Genomic DNA, 26558 nt, shown 5'->3' with positions numbered 1-26558 from the left:
AACATTAGACTATAACTAAGCAATATTTTCAATTTTTGGTAGGTTATGTATTATTTATTTATTTATTGGATTTGCATGCCGCCCCTCTCCATAGACTCGGGACGGCTAACAACATAAAAACAGCATGTAACAATCCAATACTATAACAACTAAAAAGAAAAAACCCTGATTATAAAACCAAACATACATACAAACATACCATGCATAAAATTGTAAAGGCCTAGAGGATGTGCTAGTCAACAGAAAAAGAAAGTCTATTAAATTCTTCCCTAAACATTTATTCACATGCAAATACAACATTAAAAGTTTCAAAATCACAAAATACTCTCATTCCCTATTCTACATCTAAGATAATTTTTTTGTATTGTACAGAGAAGCCTATAAATTAGTGTATTTTATTAGCAAGAACTTTATTAAAAGTGTAACACCTTAATATACATAGGATTCCTTTTGCCCATTTCAAGAATCAATAAAATATTTAAGTGACAAACACAGTGTTCTAGTATCCTGGTTCCATAGACAGAACAGCATAGTTTGGCAATAATTGAATATTTTCCTCAAATAGAGAATGTGTGCTATTTCTGGCTACCACAAATAGCAGAATTAAACATGGCTTGGAAAATATTATCTTTTAAGATTTAATAAGGCTGCACCATCCTGTAATCGGTGAGATATTTAGCATCTGCCAAGATATGGGCAGGGAACCTGGAATTTACAGTTCTCCAGCTATTCAAAAGCACTACAGTGTGCTTTTATGGTTAAAGATGGAATGCACATAGTAGTTAGAGATACCCTTTTTAGAATATTATGAAATGCAACAATTCCAATAAGTTTATATACATGTAAAACTCTGCCAGATCCTTTCCAACAAGTTTTGCTGAGCGATTCCTTCCAATATTTTTGTACATTTCAATAGTAGCATGAGAAAGATCCTGTGGAAAAGAAACAAAAGGACTCAGGGTATATTAGACTGTTACAACTCATCCTGGTTCAAAATCAGGTTTAATTTAGCTAAATTCAGGAACATAGGTCTCCTAAAGTTGGTCTAAGCAAATAGACCTCCAAGATTCTATAACCTAAGATATTATTCAAGTCACCATTCAAAAATCATAAGCTTTTTAATGATAGAGCTCTTTTATTTATTCACCTTTCTTACTGTTACTAAGAGCATATTGAAATGAAACAGTTGACTTCAAAATTAAAATAATTTCCACTCCAGAATTCATATATAAATATAATATTTTTGAGGAAGTGGATTTGATTGATGTTCTTAGCCGAGATGTTTCATTTTGGATGTCCAAATTTTTTCACTTTATCTTCATTTTACTAAAAGTGATTGAGTTGCTAACAATTATGCTATTTTTCAAACTAGATTCTAATTCACACCTAAAAATACTATATTATTCTAACTACTAGTTATGTAGTTAGTGTTCAACATATTTTATAAATATATAAATACATAAACCATCCTTACCAAATAATGTTTTTCAAAAGCTTCTACAGATGATAAAGCTTCTTTGAGTTTCTTATAAGGAGACTGTGCTGTATTGGCTTCAGAAACAAAACATAATAGTAAACATAAGATTCAAAAGCATCATCCAGAGCTTTTCACTAAGTGTTCTGCTAAGGATTTCAATTTTAATTCTCACTATTGATGGATGGAGGAAATTCAGATGCAGCTATAATGCTACAGCCTCCATTAAAGGGGAATGTTCACTAGCAACTCTGCAACAAAAATCCATGCTATGTTTGCAAAGATAGAAACCTGCCACCAGCTATTACAGGTAGAAAGCTAAAGATAGTTTTTACATTCATATCAGATTTGGCTTTCAATTCATTTGTTGGTCCAAAGAAGGACAGCTGAATGGACTGTGAACATCTCTGTTTCTCAATTTCCCCTCCCTCTTGGGATGATACAAACAGTTTGAATTATTATATAAGGAACACACTACCCTCCTTTATCTTATTGGATATACTCTTCTGTTTTTCAACTTTCTTTTAAATAAAACACAAGTATTGAAACGAGATGTAAGATTCATTATTATAATTTAAGATATAGTTGGTAATAGTAAGGATATTGTTTATTTACATTGTTTAAGAAACATAATAACGATATTAAGAAATATATGTGCTACGATCTATAATGTATGATGTATAATGTTATTACTTTTCCAAATTTCTTCATTTTGTATCCTTTCCCTACTTCTCCCTTTCTTCTGTTCATCCTTTCCTTCCCCCCCTTTTTTTCCCCTTTTCTCTTTTTTTGTATTTATAAATAAAGTATATTTAAAAAAAACAAAAAACACAAGTATGTCACTAGCATGTACCCAAATAAATGCAAAACCAGAGATTCTAAACATTAATTATTACTTGAAAAGCATCAGTCTGTTTCATTAGCAGATATGTCGATACCTGTTTCAGGACGCTCAGCTCCAAGTCCTGCCAAAAGGTCAACTGTTCTATTAAGATCTTCTGAATTGGGACCTTTTTCTGACACAAGTCCACATAAGTACCCCAAAGATTTCAACTGTAAGAGAATTATAAACATGAAGTAACTTCCTTTTATGGTAATAATGTATTTTTAAAAAGACTTAGAAGTTTTTGTTAAAGTTTAGAAGTTGGATACTGACGAGTTTCGATAAAAATTAACAAAATTTAAATCTGCCTCTTAATATTTTAACATAGTTAACTGTATGAAATTTACTAAACTAAGATGTATAAAACATTATTTTGCAAATTTATTTTTTCAAAAGAATAAATAAAAGCAACTTGCAAGAGTGATATTTATAGGACATAATTAAGAAATTACATATATAATTGCATAACTGCACAATTGGCCTAATTGGTTTCCCTACACACTGGATTATACATAGATATATAATTAGGTAAACATAATGACCCAGCACATGATGTATGGAAAAGAATGACATATTGATAAAGTAACATGAGTGAGAAAATACTAATTCTCTCAGCATTTATAATCTAGTACAGTGATGGCGAACCTTTTTTGGCTCGGGTGCCAAAAGGGTGTGTGCGAGCGCAATGGCATGTGCGTGTGTGCCCATACCCATAATGCAATGCACTACCTCGCACTACCCCTCACGCATGTGCACAGGCCTCACTCAAGACTCTGGAGTTCCGTTAGGCCTATTGGGCTGTTTTTTGACATTTTCAGGGTTCAAGAGGTTTTCCTGAAACTTGGGGAAAGCCAAAATGGCCGAAAAGAAGGTGCAAAACCAGCTGTCTAGCATGCACATCAATGTTCCCTGTAATTTTTTTTCGGTGTGGGCAGAAAAGTATAGTGTCTGAGCGGCACATTTTCATGCCTGAGCACAGATGTCACCCAAGAGAATTTCAAAATAAAATACCATGTGTCTATAACAGTGACCTCAGAATGGGGCAACTCTGCTAAGTATCAAAATGCCACTTAAATAGCTGAGTTACTTTCAAACTACATTTTGATTTTCTTTCTCTCCCTATCTCTCTTCCTTCCTCCATCTCTTTTTCTCTCCCTCCCCCTCTCTCTTCCTCTCTCTTCCTTCCTCCCTTCCTTTCCTTCTCCCTTCCTTTTTTCTCTCTTTTTTTCTTCCTTCCTCCCTCTTTTTCTTCCTCTCTTCCTCCCTCCCTCCCTCCCTCCATTTATATTTATCTCTTCCTTCCTCTTTGCTTCCCTTTCTTTCTCCCTCTCTTTCTTCCCCCTCTTTCTTTCTCTTCCTTCCTTCCCTCCCCCCTTTCTCTCTCCCTCTTTCTCCCCTCCTCTTTCTTTCTCTCTCTTCCTTCCCTCCCTCCCTTCCCTTCCTCCTTCCTTCCTCTCCACTTCTCTTTCCCTCCCTCTCTTTCCCTTCTCTTTCCCTTTTCTTTCTCTCCACTTCTCTCTCTCTTTTCCCTCTTTCACCCTCCCTGTTCTCTCCCCGCGGAGGACCCACCCGACAAGCCTCCCCCCTCTGACCCCGGACTCCCATTCAGTCCCCATTCTGAAAACGGGAGCCAGCAACTCAAAGAGGAGGAGGAAGTGTGTGTATGTGTATGTGTGTGTGTTGTGCCCGGCTCAGCTTTTGGCAGTCCTTCCATTACCTCGGGTGAAATCAAGGGGGATATTCACCTCGCCATTGTCATTCTGGCCTCAGATGCAGAGGTGCCTCAGTGAGCGGAAGCGGAGACTCACCGCCTCCTCCGGGCGCAATCTCCGTCTCCTCCCTCAGGGCTGCCTCAGGGTGAACTTCTGCACCCCACCATGTGCCTCTGGGGATGGAGGGGAGGCTGACTGCCGCTTTTTCCGCACAGGGCGCTGCTCCTGCTCGCAGGAGTGTGTGTGTGTGAAGGAGTGGGCTGAGCAGCAGCAGCAGCAGCAAGCAGAATGACGGCCACTCGTTTGCTCCATCGTTCTTGTGTAAAGGAGGCAGAGGGGCGGGAGTGCTGTGAGAGAAAACAGCGCGGGGGTGGCGCTGTGAAGGTGCTGTCTGTGAAGCCTGAGGGAGGGCATGCGGGCGCCTTTATTGAATGCTGGAGGGGGCGGTGACAGCTGTTTCACTTAACAATCCCGCCACTCAAGGGGAGAACTTCTGTACTTTCTACCTCTGCACTTTCTATGGCCATGTGACTGGGCTGCCTGGAGGGAAGCAGCAGCTCCTGCCTGAGGAACCCATGGTGATGGCCGCCAGCTTAGCAGGAGGTGCCAGCGTTAGACACAGGCAATGGGAGAAGGAGAAGAAGTCGCGGATGCCCCCAGCGTCGCCTGCTGCGGATGGGCCAGTGCCAAGCCTCCCGGTTGGGGCTGCTGGGAGAGATTCTCCGCCTTTCTCTTTAAAGTTTAGGGTGGAGTGCTCAGCCTACCCCCAGAGGTGCATGGCAGGCTGGCAGTGGAATGGGGAGCTTGATCGCGCGCGACTTTCAGAGGAGGAAAAACCTTTGCCGGCGGAAGACTTCCCCACACTTTCCTTGGCGCTCCCCCCAACTCCGACACCCGGCTCCCCCACGCAGCCTTGGAAAAGACTGCGCTGGGGGTTGTTTTTATGTGGACGGCCGCGCGGCCCCGCACCTTAGAGGGAACGCTGATGCACATCCGTGCTAGAGCTGACATAGACCAACGCCTTGTGTGCCCTCAATTGCTGCCCCGAGTCTACAGAGAGGGGCGGCATACAAATCTAATAAATAAATAAAATAAAATAAAATAAAATAAAATAATAAAATAAAATAAATAAATAAATAAAATAAAAATAAAAAAGACTCCTGTGGCACCTGTGCCATAGGTTTGCCATCACTGATCTAGTATATAATCATCTAGATAGAGTGTTTGTGTGTGAGAGAGAGTTTTCATAGAGAAAACTTGCCAACTGGATAGATGAAGTTAGATACACTAGCTTGAACCATAGCCATCCAAATACATTCTGATGATACAATCTTGTCTGAAGAAAATACGATTACACTGCTATTCCATATATTAGTATATTACTGCATCAGTAAAACAATATTTCAAAAGTAAAATATTATATAGAGGAATATTTTTAATTAAAGGTATCATGATTTTAACAAAAAATATAGAATACTTCTTTTTTTGAAATCTATTTTAAATGTGATTTTTTGGGGGGGGGGGGAGAGTCACAGTCCTATGTGTTCTCAGGTCATTCCAGAGAGCCGGGGTGGCACAATGGTTAGAGTGCAGCACTGCAGTTCAAATCTCACCACCGGCTCAAGGTTAATTCCATCCTTCCGATCTGGGTAAAATGAGGACTCAGATTGTTGGAGGCAATATGCTGATTTTGTAAACAGAGAGGGCTGTAAAGGCACTATGAAGTTTATATAAGTTTAAATGCTATTGCTATTTCTGCTCACCTTTTCAGTAGCATAACTCCATAATCCAACTGTGTGGGAAACATTAGAATCAATTTGAGACCGATCACAACAACCTTCTATTCTTTGCAAAACCTCAAGGCAGCTTAAGAAGACCCAACAATCCAAAGCCCCAGGAGGAACAGAGACCTTAAAATAAAATCAGTTAAGAGATCAATCAGTATGAAGTTTATTATTACAGTTTATTATAACTTAGGACAAAAAAATATTTTTGAACGATTTTAATATGCCATTACACAACACAAAACTAGCTCTACAGAACAAAAAACCGATTGTAAACTGAAGAGGACAGAAATATAATGTTGTAATGAGTTTCCTTAAATTAAATATAAAAAATTACACAATATATTTAAAGTAAATAAACAAAAGCAAGAAAGAATGTAAGTCCATGTATCTGTAGTGCCAGCCAGAAGGAAGGGAGAAAAGGAAAAAGGATGTGGGAGAAGACAATCACAACAACTAAGAAAGAATAAGAAATTCATCCAAATCAGCCAGATATTGACAGCTAAAAAATAAGTACAGTGATACCTCGTCTTACAAATCTCTCATCATACAAACTTTCCGAGATATGAACCCGGGGTTCAAGATTTTTTTGCCTCTTCTTCCGAACTATTTTCACCTTACGAACCCGCCGCCGCCGCTGGAATGCCCCCCCCTCTGGACTTCCGTTGCCAGCCAAAGCGCCCGTTTTGGCACTGGTGGGATTCCCCTGCTGGGATTCCCCTGCAGCATTGCAAAATCCGGAGGTGGGGTTTCCCATGGAGGGGAGCCTCAGGGAAATCCCACCAGTGTGAAAACGGGTGTTTCGGCTGGCAAAAGGGGTGAATTTTGGGCTTGCACGCATTAACCGCTTTTCCATTGATTCCTATGGGAAACATTGTTTCATCTTACGAACTTTTCACCTTATGAACCTCATCCTGGAACCAATTAAGTTCATAAGACAAGGTATCACTGTACGTCTTATTTTCTAACGGTATACTAAAGTCCTCCTACACAGACAAAAACTGACAAAATATTTGGCAAATATAAAACAAGAAAACAAAGAATTACTTAGCAAAAATTATTTTTAAATATGTGCTCTTAAATATAATACTTGGACCATACTGACTGATATCAATAAGATTATCGCTTTTAATCGCATGCTGTGCTTCTACAGCCCCATACATTGCAAATTAGGTAGATAAAATGAGGAGAGCAGTAGTAGTGGCAAGAGAACTTCTGTTTTTTTTTCAATAGTAGAGATTGCACATAAGTAGATAGGATTACAACAGAAATTAATCTTTAATTTAAAACATCTGTTAAATTAAAAGTGGTAATATGAGTCTTCTACATGTCAATGCTTCCATTCTTTTATTTAAAATGTAATCCTATGCCAATGGGAACTTTAAAGTCCTGCCTTATTCACACTCTTATTCAAAGATTTACCTATAAACTTCTTTCCAAGACATCTCCATGCGTTTTTACTGACCCAACTAAATATTCTACCTTCTGCAATTATGCCAGGTAGATTTACAAGTGTCCCATTGTTAAAAGGCTATACTCCTATCTTTTAGGGCCTAGTGCATGCTTTATTGTACTCTTCTTTTTAAAAATTATTCTCTACTAATAGAGAATACTTTTAAGTTACTATCCAGATAAATCAGACACCTTATATGTTTTTCTTTTTCTATCTGATTCCAATTCAGGCATTATTAATAAGGTGGTGAAAACTTGTTTCTGCGACCATGGTTTAAAATTTATCACTTCTTCCAAATGGACATAATCACAGTCAAAGTTAGAACCATAAGGCTAAAAAATCTATATGAATAGAAATAACTTTATGAAGTTAATTGCAAAGAAAATGGAAATAATGTAATAATGCAGCACTTCTAAACTTATTGTGAGTTGGATCCATACTTTTCCTAGGCCTTAAGAAATAAGTAAACTTTGGCATTATAGATTGCTGAATTACAGTTTCTAGCGGCTATAGACAGTACACTGAATGACACAGGATAGAGGGAATTCTGAAATTTCTAAAATGGCACAATCTAAACCTAGGCACAATGTTTTAATGTCTAATGTATCAAAAGACATTTTTTAAAAATTGTATTTTCTGGCATCCAAAATATGAAATCTACTACATTATCAGAAACATCATAGAGAATCACAGAAGAAATAGGTGTATTTTCATTTTTATACATTTAGTCAACTTTTCCCCCAGAGGTGGAGTGACTTCATCCTGTATTCATACCTAAGAAATGGCCAATGCTATCTGCCTTAATTCACCTAAAATACTGATGCAACCTATTTTTGTAAAACAAAGACTGAATAAACTGTTTAAAAAGTCATTTGGCTATTTATAGAACCGTTACTCTAGACTACTTAATGGGCAACATTGTTTTTCTCAGCTGAAATGTAAGCTTATCAAGCTTTTAATTTCTTATCCAGTCTCAAGACATCAGATGTATGTTGATTCAAATGTGAAAGAGACAATTATTGCAAATTAAAATGAGATATAAAACAATTTTTATGCAAAATTAAAATATGCTTCCTGGAATTTCTACCCAACTAACATAAATCACTAACTGCTAGCAATCCTATTTGAAATTATACATCATCTCTATAACCTATCGCAAATGAAACATTTCAGATGCTTAAGCTTTAATTATTTGTTGGATATTTAATTATTTGTTGAATTACCCAGACTTACTTCAAGAAGCTTTAGCTCTTGCACACAATTATGAAGAAGTTCTAGTGCTCGCTGAGATACTTCCCATGGCCTCTGAAGAAAGATTAGTAATGTGCATTGACGAGAAAAAAGGTAACTGCGCAGATCTAACAGAGTGGCTTCCTGGTTCTGAATCAGTTCTCTTTTTTCCATATCTATTGGTTTACGAAGAACCAACCCATTCCAGCTTCGTACTGGCTGACAAAAAAAAGTCAACCAATTTGCCCCATCTATGATAAGCAAATATACACAATAAGGAACAGAACATATAAAAATATGTGAATATTCCAAAATTCTTTGATATTTTATCAATAACAAGTTTAAATAATCCCCATGGCCTTTAATGAAATGTTGCAAAGGAAAAATAATCAAGGAAATACAGAAATATACTCTTTAGCTACTTACCACCAGCACCAAAATTGACAACATATTGAGAAAACAGGGCATCCAGTTCATCATATTGCACCAGGGCATCTTCAAATTGCTGAAGCATTTCAAATACGAAAGCCAATTCTTCCTTTTAATACAAATAAAAAATATTATACATACACACCCAAACACAAACACTTAAAAGATACATGCACATAAGCTATCGGGTGTCAAGATTCAAAGTGTGCTTTTGCTGTTGCAACCATAGTCGCTTCTCAGCTTGCCAAGGAGAAGATAAAATGTAGAGAACAGACATCAAGAAGACGAGTGTAAGAACCAAGGATACTTCAGCAGGTGTTTTTCAAAGCCAAATACTTTTTCTCATAACAATACTGTTCTGGTCTGGCTGGCTACTCCAAGAATACACTCTTTACTACAGGTTTGTATTTTCAAAATAACACTTCTTTATTTACTTTCTTCCACATTAGAATTCGTCAGTATACATCTCTGGTATGCAAAATGCATTCCAAACTCACAGACGAAATAAATTCTTTCTAAATGACAGGCTGTCGACTTCAAACATCTCCTTATCTCTGGGTCAGGTTCACGCTACTTTAAAACAGTTTTATCATGCAATATAAAAACTCATTTCTCCGGAGAAATGGTGAAAGCTTCCATCTTGTCTATTTCACTTTGCAGAAAAGCATCCTTCATTTTCAGTCAATTCCGGATGTGAGGTAATTAATTAATTTACACACTTGTAATAGCATATTCAAAACCTCTCCCCCCCAAGTTCGTCTTTTCTCTTCTCTGACCTCCTAAATTTGGCAATCAACCAAGGACTTTTCTCTACACCCCCATTATCTGAAGAAGCATCATCAACCATACTAACATCCAATGGATTTTCTATTAAGTTCTTATCACCACTATCCTCCTCCACATTTCTTAAATCAGGGTAACTGACAGCCTCTATGTCTTCCTCCTCTTCTGAATCTGACATTTCCAAAGGCTGTCAGGGAACACCCACAACAATGTAACTGGACTATTGGTGGAAGGGAGAATCCTATTCTTTGATTATGTGGGTTTGTGCAGGAATTAATTAATTAATTGATTTTTAATCATCAATACCAAATTACTATTGTACACTGTTTTATTGTCGCTGTTAGCCGCCTCGAGTCTCTGGAGAGGGGCGGCATACAAATCTAATAAATAAATAAATAAATAAATAAATAAATAAATAAATTAGCTAAATCTGGTTTTGCCCTCTTCAGTGCCAAAATGATGTACTCAATAAAGTTTTGCATTCACAGATTGGATTGTCTTGACTGAGACTGCTTTGGTTGGGTTTGTCAGTCAGTTGGAGCCACAGTAGTGCAGGGTTAGAGTGGAGTACTGCAGGCTACTTCTACCGACAGCCAGCTGCCTGCAATTTGGAAATTCAAAGCTCACCAGACTCAAGGTTGACTCAGTCTTCCTTCCGAGATGGGTAAAATGAGGACCTAAATTGCTGGGGGCAATATGATGACTGTAAATGCTTAGAGACTGTAAAGTGGTATATAAATCTAAGTGCTATTGTAATTGACTTTGGATTGGCTTCTTATACAAGCAATGCTAAACCAGAGCTTTTTCTCGTGATTTTGGCTTATAGTCATTTTTATCATAAAAAGTTCTATTATTACATGAGTAGCAAAGCAAACCAATGTAAAAATATTATTTTAAATAATTATTTTTCATATATTGTTTTACTTTACCTGGACCATAAAGTAGTCACAAAAACTCCACCCTGGTTCTGTCCTCTTCTCTCTCAAAGTTCTCATGTCATCCTCAAATTTGCCTAGGTTTTTGGTAAAGGACATGAGAAGAAGTGTCCTAAGTTTTGTCAAGAAGGCATTCCAGGATTCCTGAGAGCGGGAAGTGTCTTTCAAAGGATCAGATAGAACTACGCATCTGTAACAAGTGAATAAATGAATATTTAGTCAAGGTTACACAATCAAATGGAACATAGTTTCTTTTTTCATATAGGCAAATGTCCCTGATGTCTTTTCCAGAGGACTCACCCTCCCATTTCTGCCCCATGTCTTTTAACTTCGGATTTCAAGGTTAAGAATTCTCTTTCTTGTTCAAGAAAGCACCACATCAGTCATATGTTGCTGTGACTTTCTCCTATAAGTGCCCCATGATCAAAATGTTCTGCAGTGTATTTTCATTAGAGGCTATTCTTATACAAATTTTGTACATGTAAATATTTACGATGCTTATATTTATATCGTAATAAAAAAGAAAAATTTAATCGTTCTATTTTTTTGGCTGTTCTCATGATAATTTCCCAAGAAGTCAAATTCAAAGTTCCGAGGGGTGGTGATGGTGGTGATTATGCAACATACAAGTTTAATAAAGTGTTATATACATTCACATCACCACACATTATAAATCTACATACAAAACTCTTAATATGTGTTACATAGATACATGTGATTATTACAAAACAATTGATAAATTTATCCAATAATATCACAATAGCATCATGGAACAAAGAAAATTTTATAATTTTTTTATAAAGTTTTATAATATGGGTTTTTAGTTGTTTTTATTATTGGATTGTACATGTTGTGTTTATTATTGTTGTTAGCCGCCCCGAGTCTGCGGATACATACATACATCCAAATCCAATAAATTATTATTATTATTATTATTATAATTATATTATAAAATCAGAAAAATCAAACAATAACAATGGAGTCTGCGGAGATGGGCGGCATACAAATCTAAATAATAAATAAAATAAATAAATAAATATAAGAATATAAGCAATCTATATTTACCTACATTTGAGAATAGGCGTTGATTGCTTACCTGAACGCCTCTTCTCGTACGGTGAGCGGGTACAGCAGTCACATGGGTTGCTCATGTCCAATCCGGTGGAACTGAGCCTAGTGTTAAAAAAGCTTGCCGGATCCGCCCCTTCCCCAGAATTCGCGAATCCATAGACTAGGCTCAGCTGTGAAGCTCTGTAGTGTTCAACTCTCATTGTTAGAGGAAGAAAGTTATAGGAAGGTAAAGAAGACACATACAAGGGCGGGAAGTGACTGCTGTACCCGCTCACCGTACGAGAAGAGGCGTTCAGGTAAGCAATCAACGCCTATTCTCCGTACTGAAGGAGCGGGTCCAGCAGTCACATGGGACATACCCAATAGATGGTCCCTAGGGTGGGATTAGATTGCTATCGTGTGAGATAACGGATTGGAGTACCCTTCTGCCGAAGGCAGCGTCCGCTGAAGCGTAAGAATCAATCTTGTAGTGCCTGATGAAGGAATTTGGCGAGGCCCAAGTGGCTGCTTTGCAGACCTCCTCCAACGGGGCTTGAGTCGCCCAAGCGGCCGAGGTGGCTGCGCTCCTGGTGGAATGCGCTGTGATGTTCCTTGGAACTGAGAGGGAGGCCGACTCATAGGCCTTAGATATAGTCCCTCTGATCCAACGGCCTATTACTGTCGAAGACACTTTGGCACCCATGACTCTGGGGTGATAGGCTATAAAAAGTGCTTCTGACCTCCGAAAGGGTCCTGTGCGTTGGATATAGATTCTCAGCGCTCTAATGAGATCCAGGGTGTGCCATCTAATTGCCAAGGGATGGTCTCGTTGGAGGCAGAAGGAAGGTAGGACAATATCCTGAGATCTGTGGAACATGGAACTGACCTTGGGTAAGAAGGTGGGGTCCAGTCGCAAGACTACCTTGTCCTGATGAAATTGACAAAGGTCCTGCCTGATTGAGAGGGCAGCCAGCTCCGAAATGCGTCGGGCAGAGGTAATAGCCACCAGGAATGCTACCTTAAAGGATAGGTACCTGAGGGACGCCGATTTTAGGGGTTCGTATGGTGCCTGCGTGAGGGAATGGAGAACCCGTGGCAAATCCCAGGATGGATACCTGTGGACCTTGGAAGGTCTGAGGTTGGCTATGCCCTTGAGGAATTCCTGAACTTCAGGGAAGGATCGGAGAGGCTGTCTGCGGGGACCCCCCAGGACAGATGAAATGGCTGCCAGATGACGCCGGAGGGTGCTGGTGGAAAGTCCTTTATGGAAGCCTTGCATAAGGAAGGAAATAATTCTGTGTATGGGGATGCACAGAGGGGAGAGACCTTCCTGTAGACACCACTGGTGAAACTTGGACCACGTGTGGTCGTAGATTCGATTGGTCGAACCCCTTCTGGCCTTTAAAATGACCTCCACTGAATCGGGGTCATGACCACGCAGTTCTAAGTCTCTCCTGATAACAGCCAGGCGGTGAGGTGGAACCACTCCGGGTCTGGATGGAATGAGGCCCCCTGCCGCAGCATATCCCCCGAAACGGGGAGTCGCCAAGGGTCCTGGACGGACAGCTGTTGGAGATCCGCGAACCAGGGCCGGCGGGGCCAATGAGGGGCGATCAAGATTACTCGGGCCCTCTCGGTGAGGACCTTGTGAATCACGTCCGGGAGAATTGGAATTGGAGGAAATGCGTAGAGTAGGCCTGGAGGCCATGGACTCCGGAGGGCATTGATTGCTTCCGCTCCCGGGGATGGAAATCTGGAAAAGAAGCGAGGGAGTTGGGCGTTCGCATTGGTTGCGAAGAGATCCAGGATTGGTAGGCCGAATCTGAGGCTGATTTGATGGAACAGGTCTTGATGGAGGTTCCACTCTCCTGGGTCTATCGTTGCTCGAGATAGCCAATCCGCCTGGACGTTGAGGCTCCCCGAGATGTGGTCGGCTAGGAGCGACCGAAGATGTTTTTCCGCCCAAAGGCCTAACTTGAGGGCCTCCCTCATGAGGGCCTTGGATCTCGTGCCCCCCTGTCTGCAGATATGGCTTTTTGTGGCAATGTTGTCGGTGAGAATGAGAACGTGCCGGTTGGGAATGCGAGGAGAGAAATGCTTCAGAGCCAGGGAAACGGCTCTTAACTCTAGCCAATTGATTGGCCTGGAAGCTTCCTCCGGGGACCACGTGCCCTGGGCTATCATCCCCTGGGCGTGGGCGCCCCATCCCGATAGACTGGCATCTGTGGTGATGACAAATTGATCCGGGCACCTGAACGGGGATCCTTTGTCCATGGCCGGAGACTTCCACCACTTGAAGGATCTGCGAACACTTGGTGGGATGACAATGCGACGATTTGAGTTGCTGTGCCCCGATCTCTGAAAGGGTAATAGGAGCCACTGGAGTTCCCTAGCATGAAGGCGAGCCCAGGGAATGATGCCTATGCATGACACCATCTTCCCCAAAAGGGAAGACAGAGCTACTATGGATACTGAAGAATTAGATAAAATGTTAGAAATTAACTCCCCTATACTGAGTTTTCTCTCGGGAGAGAGAAAAACCTGGGAGGATTCTGAATTAATAATGGATCCCAGGTGTAAGATGGATGTGGAAGGTTGGAGGTGACTTTTATCAAGTTGATGGAAAATCCATGGTCCTGAAGGACTGACATGGTGACAGAAAGGTCTGTTTTCACTTTCTCTAGGGAGTTCCCATGAATCAAAATATCATCAAGATAACATAAAATGTGGATGGGAGACGCCCGGATATAGGCCGCCAGGGACCCCAAGAGCTTTGTAAAGACCCGAGGGGCCGAGGAAAGGCCAAATGGCATCGCCCTATACTGGAAATGCCTGCCTTGAAAGGAAAAACGTAAAAATTTTCTGTGGCATTTGGCTATAGGAATGTGGAGGTAGGCCTCAGTGAGGTCTAAGGAGACCATGAAATCTCCCGTGTGGATGGCGGCCAAAATAGAAGATAAGGAGTGCATCTTAAACTTCCTATATTTGATGAATAGGTTTAGCTTCTTTAAATCCAAAATAGCTCTCCAACCTCCGGAGGACTTTGGAACCATAAATAGGATGGAGTAAAAACCCAGGCCCTTCTGACCGGACGGAACCGGTTGAATGGCTCTGATGGACAATAGATGAGAAATGGCCTCCTCCATACGGTTACAATCTGAGGAGGACCTGGGAGAAGGGCAGGAAATAAAACGTTTCGGGGGAGGAGAAATAAATTCTAAAAGAAGGCCTGTTTGAACAGTGTCAATGACCCAGGGGTCCTTGGAGGTGAGACGCCAATTAGAGGCGAAATGAGCTAGGCGACCCCCTATGGGAATAGAGGAAAGATTACCATCTAGGTTTTTTTGAAGCCCTGTTAGAGGACGCTCCCCTTTGGAAGCGAAAACCTCTGCCCCTGGAGTTCCTACCTTGGGAACGAAAGCGGGGGGAATACTGACCTGGAGATCTCTGATAGGAAGCCGCTTGATCTTGCTGGCGCCCTGGGCGACGAAAGGACTGCGTTTTGGTAGCCTTTTTTGTGGTTGGACCCAAAACTTTCTTCTTGTCCGTGGTTTCCGTGAGGAGTGGATCCAGAAGATCACCGAAAAGAAGGTCGCGCTTTAAGGGTCCCTGGGATAACTGCCACTTCTGGCGTACTCCCGCTTGCCAAGGGCGAATCCATAGGAGTCTTCTTGCCGTTGTAGAAGCTGCAATAGACTTAGCAGAAAATCTAGTAGATTGCAAGGTGGCATCAGCCACGTACTGGGCAGCTCAAAGACCTTGTTGAAGTCTTGTTGACCTCTCAAGTCATCGGGAGGAATATGCTGTTGAAGTTGGCGAAGCCACAGAAGCATGGCTCTGGAGAAAAAGGAAGCTGCTGCAGAACTTTTAATGGCCCAGGAATCTGCGGTGAATCCTCTTTTGAGCATTTGTTCAATCCGCTTGTCCTCTGGGCGGAGGACTTCCTCCGCCTCGCCTGGCACAGCCGCTGCCGAGTGAAGGATCTTGACAGGTTCATCCGGTTTGGGAAAGGATAGAAGCTCTTCATAGGAAGAGGAAAGTTTGTACAACTTTCTGTCCTTGGTGGAGGGATTAAGGCCAGAGGCTGGGAAATCCCACTGTTTGAGTAAAGCATCTTTAAACAATTTAGGCATAGGAATTACCTCGTTATCCTCCTGTTCCTCTGTGAAGTAAGGTAAATTCTCCTCCGGGGGATCAGTGGAAGTGGAGGCTTGTTTCTCCTGGGCCGCTAATCCCGTAGAAATTCTAGCTTTGAGGAGGAGAGATTTGAATAATTGAGAAGGAAAAATGGTAATTGGAGAAGGAACCTTTATTTGGGATTCCTCATCATCTGAGAGACCTTGAAAGGGATCCTCATCATCCTCCATATCCTCATATTCGTCCTTAGAGGAATCTGAATCATCCTGAATAGGAGCTCTAACCGCTGGGGAAGAACCCAAGGGGCGGGAGGGACGAGAAGGAGGAGGAGGTAAGGGAAGCTCATTGATGGTGGAGAGTTTGGCATCAATGGCCTTGGACAACACAGTAAAAATAGATTGGAACTCAGGAGGTAAACTAGAAATATCAGCAGGAATGGCAGAAGAATCCCTAAAGGCCTGGGAGGATCCTGGCTGGGGGGAATCTTCAATAATATCTGGTTCCTCTGGACCTATGCCCCATAGGTTAGGTTGGGGTCTGTCTAGGTTAGGCTCATCCAGAGATAACACAGGGACCCCAGAAGGAGGTAGACTAGAAGCCTCTGGGGGGTCTTGACTACTGAGTACTTGGGCCTGTACTTTCAAACGTTTTGCTGATTTGTCATGGATTCTTTGTAGGGCTAGGTCCCTTCTCTTCTCGGCCCTGGTGACCTTGGTCGAGGGGCGGGCCCCTGGAGAAGAGGAGGAAGAGGCCTGGGGGATACTAGTAATCTCATCGCCTGTAGGCCTGGCCTCTCTGGGACCTTTAGTTGTGCCTCTCTTGGGAAAAGTAGCCATAGTCTGACCATTAACAGAAGACAAGGCTGAGCCAATAACTGAATAATTAAGGAGAAGAATTTCAAGGACTTCCCAAGAGGAATGGATCCTGCTTCGAGGCCTCGAAGCTGCTGAGACTTGAGGTCAATCTGGGCAAACCCAGAGTTCGTGTCCCCAAATCCAGCGGGGCCAGCCTCCCTAAACTTTTTAATTAAGTAAACCAAGGCACTCTGGTTGGAGGCTTAGCCGGTGGAGAATTAAGCCTGGGCGTCCCAAGGCCCGCTCCGGGATCCACGCGGTGGACTGAGGCCTACGCGGCTGGCAGGAGGCCAACACGAGAGGCCTAAATTTAAAAAGGGCGTGAAGGCCTTCGCGCCGAAAAATCGCTCCGTAATATTTCTTAAAGGGGAAGCGATCGACTAAGTCCAGGAGACTAGAAGACGTCTCACTCCGCAGGAGGTATTTCTTAAGCCCTTTAATAATATACAATAATGAAACAATAAATCAATAGATTAATACTTGCACCAAGACCTCCAGGCCAAGGATTAAAAGAATCCACAAGCGGCAGCAGGGATCGTACACGGCAAAACCGCCGGGGGAAAACGAAACCGCAACTTCTCCAAAGGAAAAAAGCCGAGCCACAAACGGCTGGCGCTATTAGTGCAAGTAAATAATAATGGTAAAACAATTCTTACTACTTTTGAAGGAAAAGATCGAAGGGAAGGTGTTAGAATGTTGAACGAGCTATCACAATACAACCGCAGGATATGCGAACTGAGCGAATTCTGGGGAAGGGGCGGATCCGGCAAGCTTTTTTAACACTAGGCTCAGTTCCACCGGATTGGACATGAGCAACCCATGTGACTGCTGGACCCGCTCCTTCAGTACGGAGAATTACAATTACAATTTCTTAGTTATATAGTTACATTTTGCTTGATTATGTAGGTAATAACTTCTTTTCAAAGATAAAACGTTTTCAAAGCAGGAATTAATTAGCAATCTCCAAACTAATTTTTCACATATAAAAGGGTTAATCTTTGTACCTTTATAAATAACCTATGTTATTTTAGTCTGTTAATGGCTTAGATAGAAACACTAAGAACATACTGCTTCTAAAGGCTTCAGTGCATATTCAACGATGATTAGCACAGGTCTATGTTACAATATCAAGAAATCTTACCTTTCACTCTGCTTATTACAGAAATCATTTCTTATTTTATCTACTATAGACGTTCGAGGAAGGATATTTGTTTTGTTTTTTTTCTTGGCATCACACTCAACCACAACAATTAACCAATCCATTGAACTATGAACTTTCAGGACATTCTGCCATTTGGTGATGTCATCTTTTACAGTAGCTTTATATACTTCTGTATCCTAAGGATGTAAATAATGAATCACAAGATTACATTTACTACATAAATAAGGTTGAACTGCTTTTCTGATAATAGTAGCAGCAAAAATATTCACAATTATCAAGCTGAATGAAAAAAGGCCAATATCTTTTTTTTACAAAGAAAATCTTTTCAGACCAGAAATATATTAAACTAAGAACCATTTTTTAAAACACCTATCCCATATGTGTACACAATCCTCGACTAACTACAGTTCACTTAGTGTCTATTTGAAGTTGCAATGGTACTGAAAAAAGTGACTTATGACCATTTTTCACACTAACAACGATAGCAGCATCCCATGATCATGTGATTTACATTCGAATGCTTGACTCACATTTATGATAGTTGCAGTGTCCCAGGAGCATTTTTGCGATCTTTTGACAAGCAATATCAATGAGAAAACAAGATTCACTTAACAATGGTTTTAATAATTTAATAACTGCAGTGATTCATTTAACAAATTGGGCAAGAAAAGTCATAAAATGGGGCAAAATGCACTTAATAAATTTAGCTCACTTAGCAACATAAATTTGGGCTCAATTGTGGTCGTAGGTTGAGGATTATCTGTACTATGTGCTTTTTATAGCTGTGTGTTTCCATTGTTTCTTAATTTAATGTTTTATTTTGCAATATAAATATGTCAAGGTACAAAATCAAATACACAATATCTTCAACCAGCAAGACTTTTGTTTTGAACACACAAGATTACTTACACAACATTCTGTCCAATAAATATGGAGAAAAGGAAATGTCAGAAGAGCTTTGTTCCCTTCTTTAGGTAGTAGCTCTTCTTTAAATTGTACAAAATTAGATTCCAGATGGATCATCTTAGGGGCCCGTCCATATGACCTGAATAATATTTAGAAAACTTACATTAGTTGACCATATTGTCAGGTCCAAATAAACAGGAACAGGGATTGTGTTCAAAGCACTAAGGGTTTATTCTTCCTACCTGTTATACAAGAATCTTAGTAACTAACAGTTCAAGGTAACTAAATAAGGGTCAATGAAATGAGGGGCTGGACTTGTCTTGCATGGCTACACAATCACTTCAAACTGATTTTGCATTTAATCCATCCCTCCAACCTGCTCATCTCCTACATGTATACTAAACAAAGCTAAAAGAACAGACAGCATGCAGATAAATATTTATAGAAAAGGTAAGAAGGAAACAGTACTTAGTTTGGATGTGAAGATTTAATAATTTATATGAAGTATCATGTAAATGTACAAATTTCATATAATTTTCTGTTATAAAAAAACCTAAAATTTATAGAAGCATGTAATGAAAGAGAAAATGCTATACTGGATGTTTATTATTCTCAAATGTTTTCCCCAAAACATAGAAACATGCCTTAAAATCTTCATGCTTTATTTTAATTAAACTTTTTTATTTAATTATTTCAAGATATTACATTTTTTGTACATGATATGATTATGATATATGAAGATTTACTGAATTGAAGCCAGAATTCATTTTAGTTTTACTTAAGTAATTTAAAACACAATAAAGAAGCATATAACTAAGTTATATTGCCACATGCATTCCTCCTTAGCTTTGGTCTTATTTCAACTACTGACACATTTAACTGCTATTTCATATGGAAAATCATTGCTTGATATTTTAATTGTATGTTTAAATAGACTTTATTTGTATAATAAATGATTCTACATTGCTGGTACATACAGTAAATACATGAACAATGAAGGAAAATATGTATTACCGTCTCCATTCCATGGGCTCTTTTGGGAGCTGCTGAGAAAGTGTTGGATACAGAGAACTGAAAAGGCTCTGATCACCAGCACCTAAGAGACAAAAATATCAGAATCTGAACATTATTCTTGTTCAAATAAAGTTATTTAAAATAAAGTTACATGTATTATATATCTTGATGAACTGGCATAACCATTGGCAAACGTTTTGAATAAAATGCTAGTTGTTTTTGCATTTATATTTCTCAGTGAAGAAGATATTAAAGTTTTACAGATAAATACACAATCATAATCATAACCAGTAGTGCCCAAACTTTCTGGTTCCATGGACCAGCGGGAGCGGTGGCAGTGGGGAAGCGGTGGTTTTAACCCTGCACATGCACAAATAAAGCTTTGCGCACTTGCCCACCACTTATGTGGCCCAGTTCCCAATGAAACAAAAGAAGAAAGAAGACACTAATGTGAGCAGGAATTTATTATATGCAAGCTCAATGTGATTTCTGACAATTCTTTTATAAGGATGCCAGAAAATGGAACCATACAGATACCTTATACTTTTTATCCATATAAATACATCTACAGTATATCTAAATTAATTATAAATTAATTAATTAATTAATAGAACAACAACATTCAACACAAAAATGTTTGAATTTACCAAAAAAAGAAGAAGACAGATAATCCTTGAGTTTCAACTGTTCATTTAGTGACTGTTCACTAAAAAGTTATTTATGACTGTTTTTCACACAAGCATTGCAGCATCCCCATGGTTATATGATCAAAATCTGGATGCTTGGGAATTGGTTCATATTTATGACAGTTGCAATATCCCAGGGTCATGTGATCACCTTTTGTGACTTTCTGACAAGTAAAGTCAATGGGGAACAATCATATCGCTAACTTAAGAACTGCAGTGAATCTCTTAAGAACTGTGGCAACAAAGGTTGTAAAATGAGGCTAAGCTCAGTTGATAAAAAATCTCTCTTAGCAACATATATTTTAGACTCAATTGTGACCATAAGTTGAGAACTGCATGTAAATTGTATTTTTAATTTTACTTATTTTGTTTCTAAACGTCTGAAATGAATAAATTCAGAACTAATCATAGTACAGTGCTACCTCTACTTACAAGCGCCTCTACGTACGAACTTTTCGAGATACGAACCGAGTGTTCAAGATTTTTTTGCCTCTACTCACGAACCATTTTCAATTTACGAACTCTTCTCTTGGCTGCTGCTGCTACAAGCAGCTGCCAAAACAAGCGCTTTTAAGTTTGCAGGCTCTTATGATTGCAAGGGAACTGGAGCCAGGTTTTGCTGTGCGGTGTCTTTACCTACCCATCCCTTCTGCTAAAAAACGGCGCATCCGAAAAGCTCTCCGCAGCCGCTCCAGAATGGCGAGTGGATAAAGCAAGGCTAGCGGGATGCTTGGAGGGGCAGCAAAAGGGGACATATGGAGGAAGTAAGGCATCCAGCCGCCCCCTTTTGCTGCCCCTCCAAGCCCCCCCTCCTATTTCTCTCTCCATACATCCCCTTTTGGTGCTTGTCCAACCACCCCCTCGTATTTCTCCCTTTATATGTCCCCCTTTGGTGCTTGTCCAAGCCCCCCCCCATTTCTCCCTTCATATGTCCCTTTTTGGTGCTTGTCCAAGCCCCTCCCCCTCTTATTTCTCCCTTCATATGTCCCTTTTAGGTGCTTGTCCAACCCCCCCTCCTATTTCTCCCTTCATGCGTCCCCTTTCGCTGCCTCTCCAAGCACTCCGCTAGCCTTACTTTATCCATACGTCCGCTTTCGCTGTCTCTCCCCGCCTTCCGTTCGCCTCGCTTCTAAAGTTTTGGATTTTCCTGATGTGTTTGCATGCATTATTCGCTTTTACATTGATTCCTATGGGAAAAATTGCTTCTTCTTACGAACTTTTCTACTTACGAACCTGGTCACGGAACTAATTATATTCGTAAGTAGAGGTACCACTGTATAAATAAAAATTTATGCTTATATGGAGAAAATGCTATAATCCACCTTATAATAGTACCATCTGTTGCATTTGTTTAACTTTGACTATCTAAAAACTACAACTGGGACAAAATTCCAACTATCCTATAAGTGACTATACTTTGTATTTGATAATAATCAGAAGAGAATTATACATTACAAAAAAATATGGTGATTGAATGAAATTGGGAGGAGGGCTGTTACTCATTTGATATGAATAAATGGGACGAGTGGGACAAAAGTATGGAAAAAAAAATGGTTCCAGCTAGAAACTTAAGAATGACTTAAAATGGTTATTAGTTAAATTCAGCCTAGAAGAAAGACCTTTGCTTCAGCGTATCCATTCATGTATATCGATTGCAAAGAAATCAACCTAAAATATGATTATTTATTTATGATAAAAAATATTTTAGAGAATTAGTGAAACTTGATTGCTTCTGCCACTGTCAGGGAATCACCGGCACCAGAGTTGAGTTGAGTTAATATTTCCAAATGAGTTTTAAGTATTGCAAAACAAATATATTTAATAACTTTGATTTGAAGAGAAGGATGCTGAATAAGAGAATTGTTTATATTTAATATCACTTAAGCTATCCCATTACAGTACTACTGTATATAAGTTACACTTAAAACGTACAAAGCATAGGCAATAAACACAATACTTTTTCAAATATTCTGATAAGAGCATAAACTTTCAATTTATTTCAGGCTTTGCACTTATCAAGAGCAAGGAACTGCCAACATACACTTAGTAGTTCTCCAACTGCCCGAAAAGAAATATACTTTATGCCAGAACAAATATCTCCTCTGTGGCTTATCACAGCCTCGAAAGCTCATTTTCTTATTAGAAGAAAAACAAAAGTCCTGGATGGTACTTTCCTTGCTTCCCTAGTTTTGGAGGCCTAAAATAAAATTCCATGTTTTTTTCAGATTACAATTAATCCAGATTAGTTGTATTTCCTATTACTTGATGGATTTTTCATGGAACATGTTTTATTGCTTGGGCTATTATTAAATTGTAATCCTAACATCGTCCTTATTGAAAGGCAGCCTCATAATTATATATGGAAATCTATAAATATTGATATAATAACATAAAAATTAAAGATCAAACAAATTATTCTCTTCCATAAAAAGAGAACAAAAAGAGATAAAAAGAAAAAGATGAAAACATTACACAAAGAGAAATGAATGGAACCATGGATATATCAATGTTATTAGAATGTTCATCAGACCAAATCTGAGATTTGAGTAGAGACCTTTTTAATTGCTATTTCCCATGTGAATTAACACAACTGTGGTCTTCCAAAAATATGGGGCACAAAGATTTAGCGATCAGGGACCTGTTTTCATGACAGACAAACCAACCCTTTTTGTCAGAAAATAGGCGTTGATTGCTTACCTGAACGCCTCTTCTCGTACGGTGAGCGGGTACAGCAGTCACATGGGTTGCTCACGTCCAATCCGATGGAACTGAGCCTAGTATTAAAAAAGCTTGCCGGATCCGCCCCTTCCCCAGAATTCGCGAATCCATAGACTAGGCTCAGTTGTGAAGCTCTGTAGTGTTCAACTCTCATTGTTAGAGGAAGAAAAGTATAGAAAGGTAAAGAAGACACATACAAGGGCGGGAAGTGACTGCTGTACCCGCTCACCGTACGAGAAGAGGCGTTCAGGTAAGCAATCAACGCCTATTCTCCGTACTGAAGGAGCGGGTCCAGCAGTCACATGGGACATACCCAATAGATGGTCCCTAGGGTGGGATTAGATTGCTATCGTGTGAGATAACGGATTGGAGTACCCTTCTGCCGAAGGCAGCGTCCGCTGAAGCGTAAGAATCAATCTTGTAGTGCCTGATGAAGGAATTTGGCGAGGCCCAAGTGGCTGCTTTGCAGACCTCCTCCAACGGGGCTTGAGTCGCCCAAGCGGCCGAGGTGGCTGCGCTCCTGGTGGAATGCGCTGTGATGTTCCTTGGAACGGAGAGGGAGGCCGACTCATAGGCCTTAGATATAGTCCCTCTGATCCAACGGCCCAGTACTGTTGAAGACACTTTGGCCCCCATGACTCTGGGATGATAGGCTACAAAAAGTGCTTCTGACCTTCGAAAGGGTCCTGTGCGTTGGATATATATTCTCAGCGCTCTGATGAGATCCAGGGTGTGCCATCTAATTGCCAAGGGATGGTCTCGTTGGAGGCAGAAGGAAGGTAGGACAATATCCTGAGATCTGTGGAACATGGAACTGACCTTGGGTAAGAAGGTGGGGTCCAGTCGCAAAACTACCTTGTCCTGATGGAATTGACAAAGGTCCTGCCTGATTGAGAGGGCAGCCAGCTCCGAAATGCGTCGGGCAGAGGTAATAGCCACCAGGAAAGCTACCTTAAAGGATAGGTACCTGAGGGATGCCGATTTTAGGGGTTCGTATGGAGCCTGCGTGAGGGAATGGAGAACCCGTGGCAAATCCCAGGATGGATACCTGTGGACCTTGGAAGGTCTGAGGTTGGCTATGCCCTTGAGGAATTCCTGAACTTCAGGGAAGGATCGGAGAGGCTGTCTGCGGGGGGCCCCCAGGACAGATGAGATGGCTGCCAGATGACGCCGGAGGGTGCTGGTGGAAAGCCCTTTATGGAAGCCTTGCATAAGGAAGGAAATAATTCTGTGTATGGGGATGCACAGAGGGGAGAAACCTTCCTGTAGACACCACTGGTGAAACTTGGACCACGTGTGGTCATAGATTCGATTGGTCGAGCCCCTTCTGGCCTTTAAGATGACCTCCACTGAATCGGGGTCATGGCCACGCAGTTCTAAATCTCTCCTGATAACAGCCAGGCGGTGAGGTGGAACCACTCCGGGTCTGGATGGAAAGAGGCCCCCTGCCGCAGCATATCCCCCGAAACGGGGAGTCGCCAAGGGTCCTGGACGGACAGCTGTTGGAGATCCGCGAACCAGGGCCGGCGGGGCCAATGAGGGGCGATTAAGATTACTCGGGCCCTCTCGGTGAGGACCTTGTGAATCACGTCCGGGAGGATTGGAATTGGAGGAAATGCGTAGAGTAGGCCTGGAGGCCATGGACTCCGGAGGGCATTGATTGCTTCCGCTCCCGGGGATGGAAATCTGGCATAGAAGCGAGGGAGTTGGGCGTTCGCATTGGTCGCGAAGAGATCCAGGACTGGTAGGCCGAATCTGAGGGTGATTTGATGGAACAGGTCTTGATGGAGGTTCCACTCTCCTGGGTCTATCGTTGCTCGGGATAGCCAATCCGCCTGGACGTTGAGACTCCCGGAGATGTGATCGGCTAGGAGCGACTGGAGATGTTTTTCCGCCCAAAGGCCCAACTTGAGGGCCTCCCTCATGAGAGCCTTGGATCTCGTGCCCCCCTGTCTGCAGATATGGCTTTTTGTGGCAATGTTGTCGGTGAGAATGAGAACGTGCCGGTTGGGAATGCGAGGAGAGAAATGCTTCAGCGCCAGGGAAACGGCTCTTAACTCTAGCCAATTGATTGGCCTGGAAGCTTCCTCCGGGGACCACGTGCCCTGGGCTATCATCCCCTGGGCGTGGGCGCCCCATCCCGATAGACTGGCATCTGTGGTGATGACAAATTGATCCGGGCACCTGAACGGGGATCCTTTGTCCATGGCCGGAGACTTCCACCACTTGAAGGATCTGCGAACACTCAGTGGGATGACAATGCGTCGATTTGAGTTGCTGTGCCCCGATCTCTGAAAAGGTAACAGGAGCCACTGGAGTTCCCTAGCATGAAGGCGAGCCCAGGGAATGATGCCTATGCATGACACCATCTTCCCCAAAAGGGAAGATAGAGTGACTATGGATACTGAAGAATTAGATAAAATGTTAGAAATTAACTCCACTATACTGAGTTTTCTCTCGGGAGAGAGAAACACCTGGGAGGATTCTGAATCAATAATGGATCCCAGGTGAGCAATGGATGTGGAAGGCTGGAGATGACTTTTATCAAAATTGATGGAAAATCCATGGTCCTGAAGGACTGACATGGTAACAGAAAGGTCTGTTTTCACTTTCTCTAGGGAGTTCCCATGAATCAAAATATCATCAAGATAACATAAAATGTGAATGGGAAACGCCCGGATATAGGCCGCCAGGGACCCCAAGAGTTTTGTAAAGACCCGAGGGGCCGAGGAGAGGCCAAAAGGCATCGCCCTATACTGGAAGTGCCTGCCTTGAAAAGAAAAACGTAAAAATTTTCTGTGGCATTTGGCTATAGGAATGTGAAGGTAGGCCTCAGTGAGGTCTAAGGAAGTCATGAAATCTCCCGAGTGGATGGCGGCCAAAATAGAAGGCAAGGAGTGCATCTTAAACTTCCTATATTTGATGAATAGGTTTAGTTTCTTTAAATCCAAAATAGCTCTCCAACCTCCGGAGGACTTTGGAACCATAAATAAAATGGAGTAAAAACCTAGGCCCCTCTGATCGGAAGGGACCGGTTGAATGGCTCTGATGGACAATAGATGAGAAATGGCCTCCTCCATACGGTTACAATCAGAGGATGACCTGGGAGAAGGGCAGGAAATAAAACGTCTTGGGGGAGGAGAAACAAATTCTAAAAGAAGACCTGTTTGAACAGTGTCAATGACCCAAGGGTCTTTGGAGGTGAAACGCCAATTAGAGGCGAAATGAGCTAGGCGACCCCCTATGGGAATAGAGGAAAGGTTACCATCTAGGTTTCTTTGAAGCCCTGTTAGATGAAGCTCCCCTTTGGAAGCGAAACCCTCTACCCCTGGAGTTCCTACCTTGGGA

At 41.3% G+C, this 26558-nt stretch overlaps 1 protein-coding gene across 1 annotated transcript in view; it reads right to left on the bottom strand.

The window, feature by feature from the left end:
- TRAPPC10 (trafficking protein particle complex subunit 10) overlaps positions 1–26558 on the bottom strand; it is a 67583-nt gene that overhangs the window by 18928 nt on the left and 22097 nt on the right. Inside the window, exons 2-11 of the mRNA XM_070750510.1 lie at positions 19807–19888; positions 18796–18931; positions 17866–18062; positions 10678–10873; positions 8963–9074; positions 8540–8787; positions 5833–5979; positions 2413–2527; positions 1475–1551; positions 841–932 (exon numbers count right to left, since the gene is read on the bottom strand). Of these exons, the coding sequence (XP_070606611.1) occupies positions 841–932; positions 1475–1551; positions 2413–2527; positions 5833–5979; positions 8540–8787; positions 8963–9074; positions 10678–10873; positions 17866–18062; positions 18796–18931; positions 19807–19888 (1402 nt within the window). The remainder of the gene's footprint in view (positions 1–840; positions 933–1474; positions 1552–2412; positions 2528–5832; positions 5980–8539; positions 8788–8962; positions 9075–10677; positions 10874–17865; positions 18063–18795; positions 18932–19806; positions 19889–26558) is intronic.

This window comes from Erythrolamprus reginae, chromosome 4 (assembly GCF_031021105.1).
Source record: "Erythrolamprus reginae isolate rEryReg1 chromosome 4, rEryReg1.hap1, whole genome shotgun sequence".
Classification (NCBI taxonomy): domain Eukaryota; kingdom Metazoa; phylum Chordata; class Lepidosauria; order Squamata; family Dipsadidae; genus Erythrolamprus; species Erythrolamprus reginae.
Note: the sequence above shows the minus strand (reverse complement) of the source record. Positions and strands in the feature narration are given on the sequence as shown.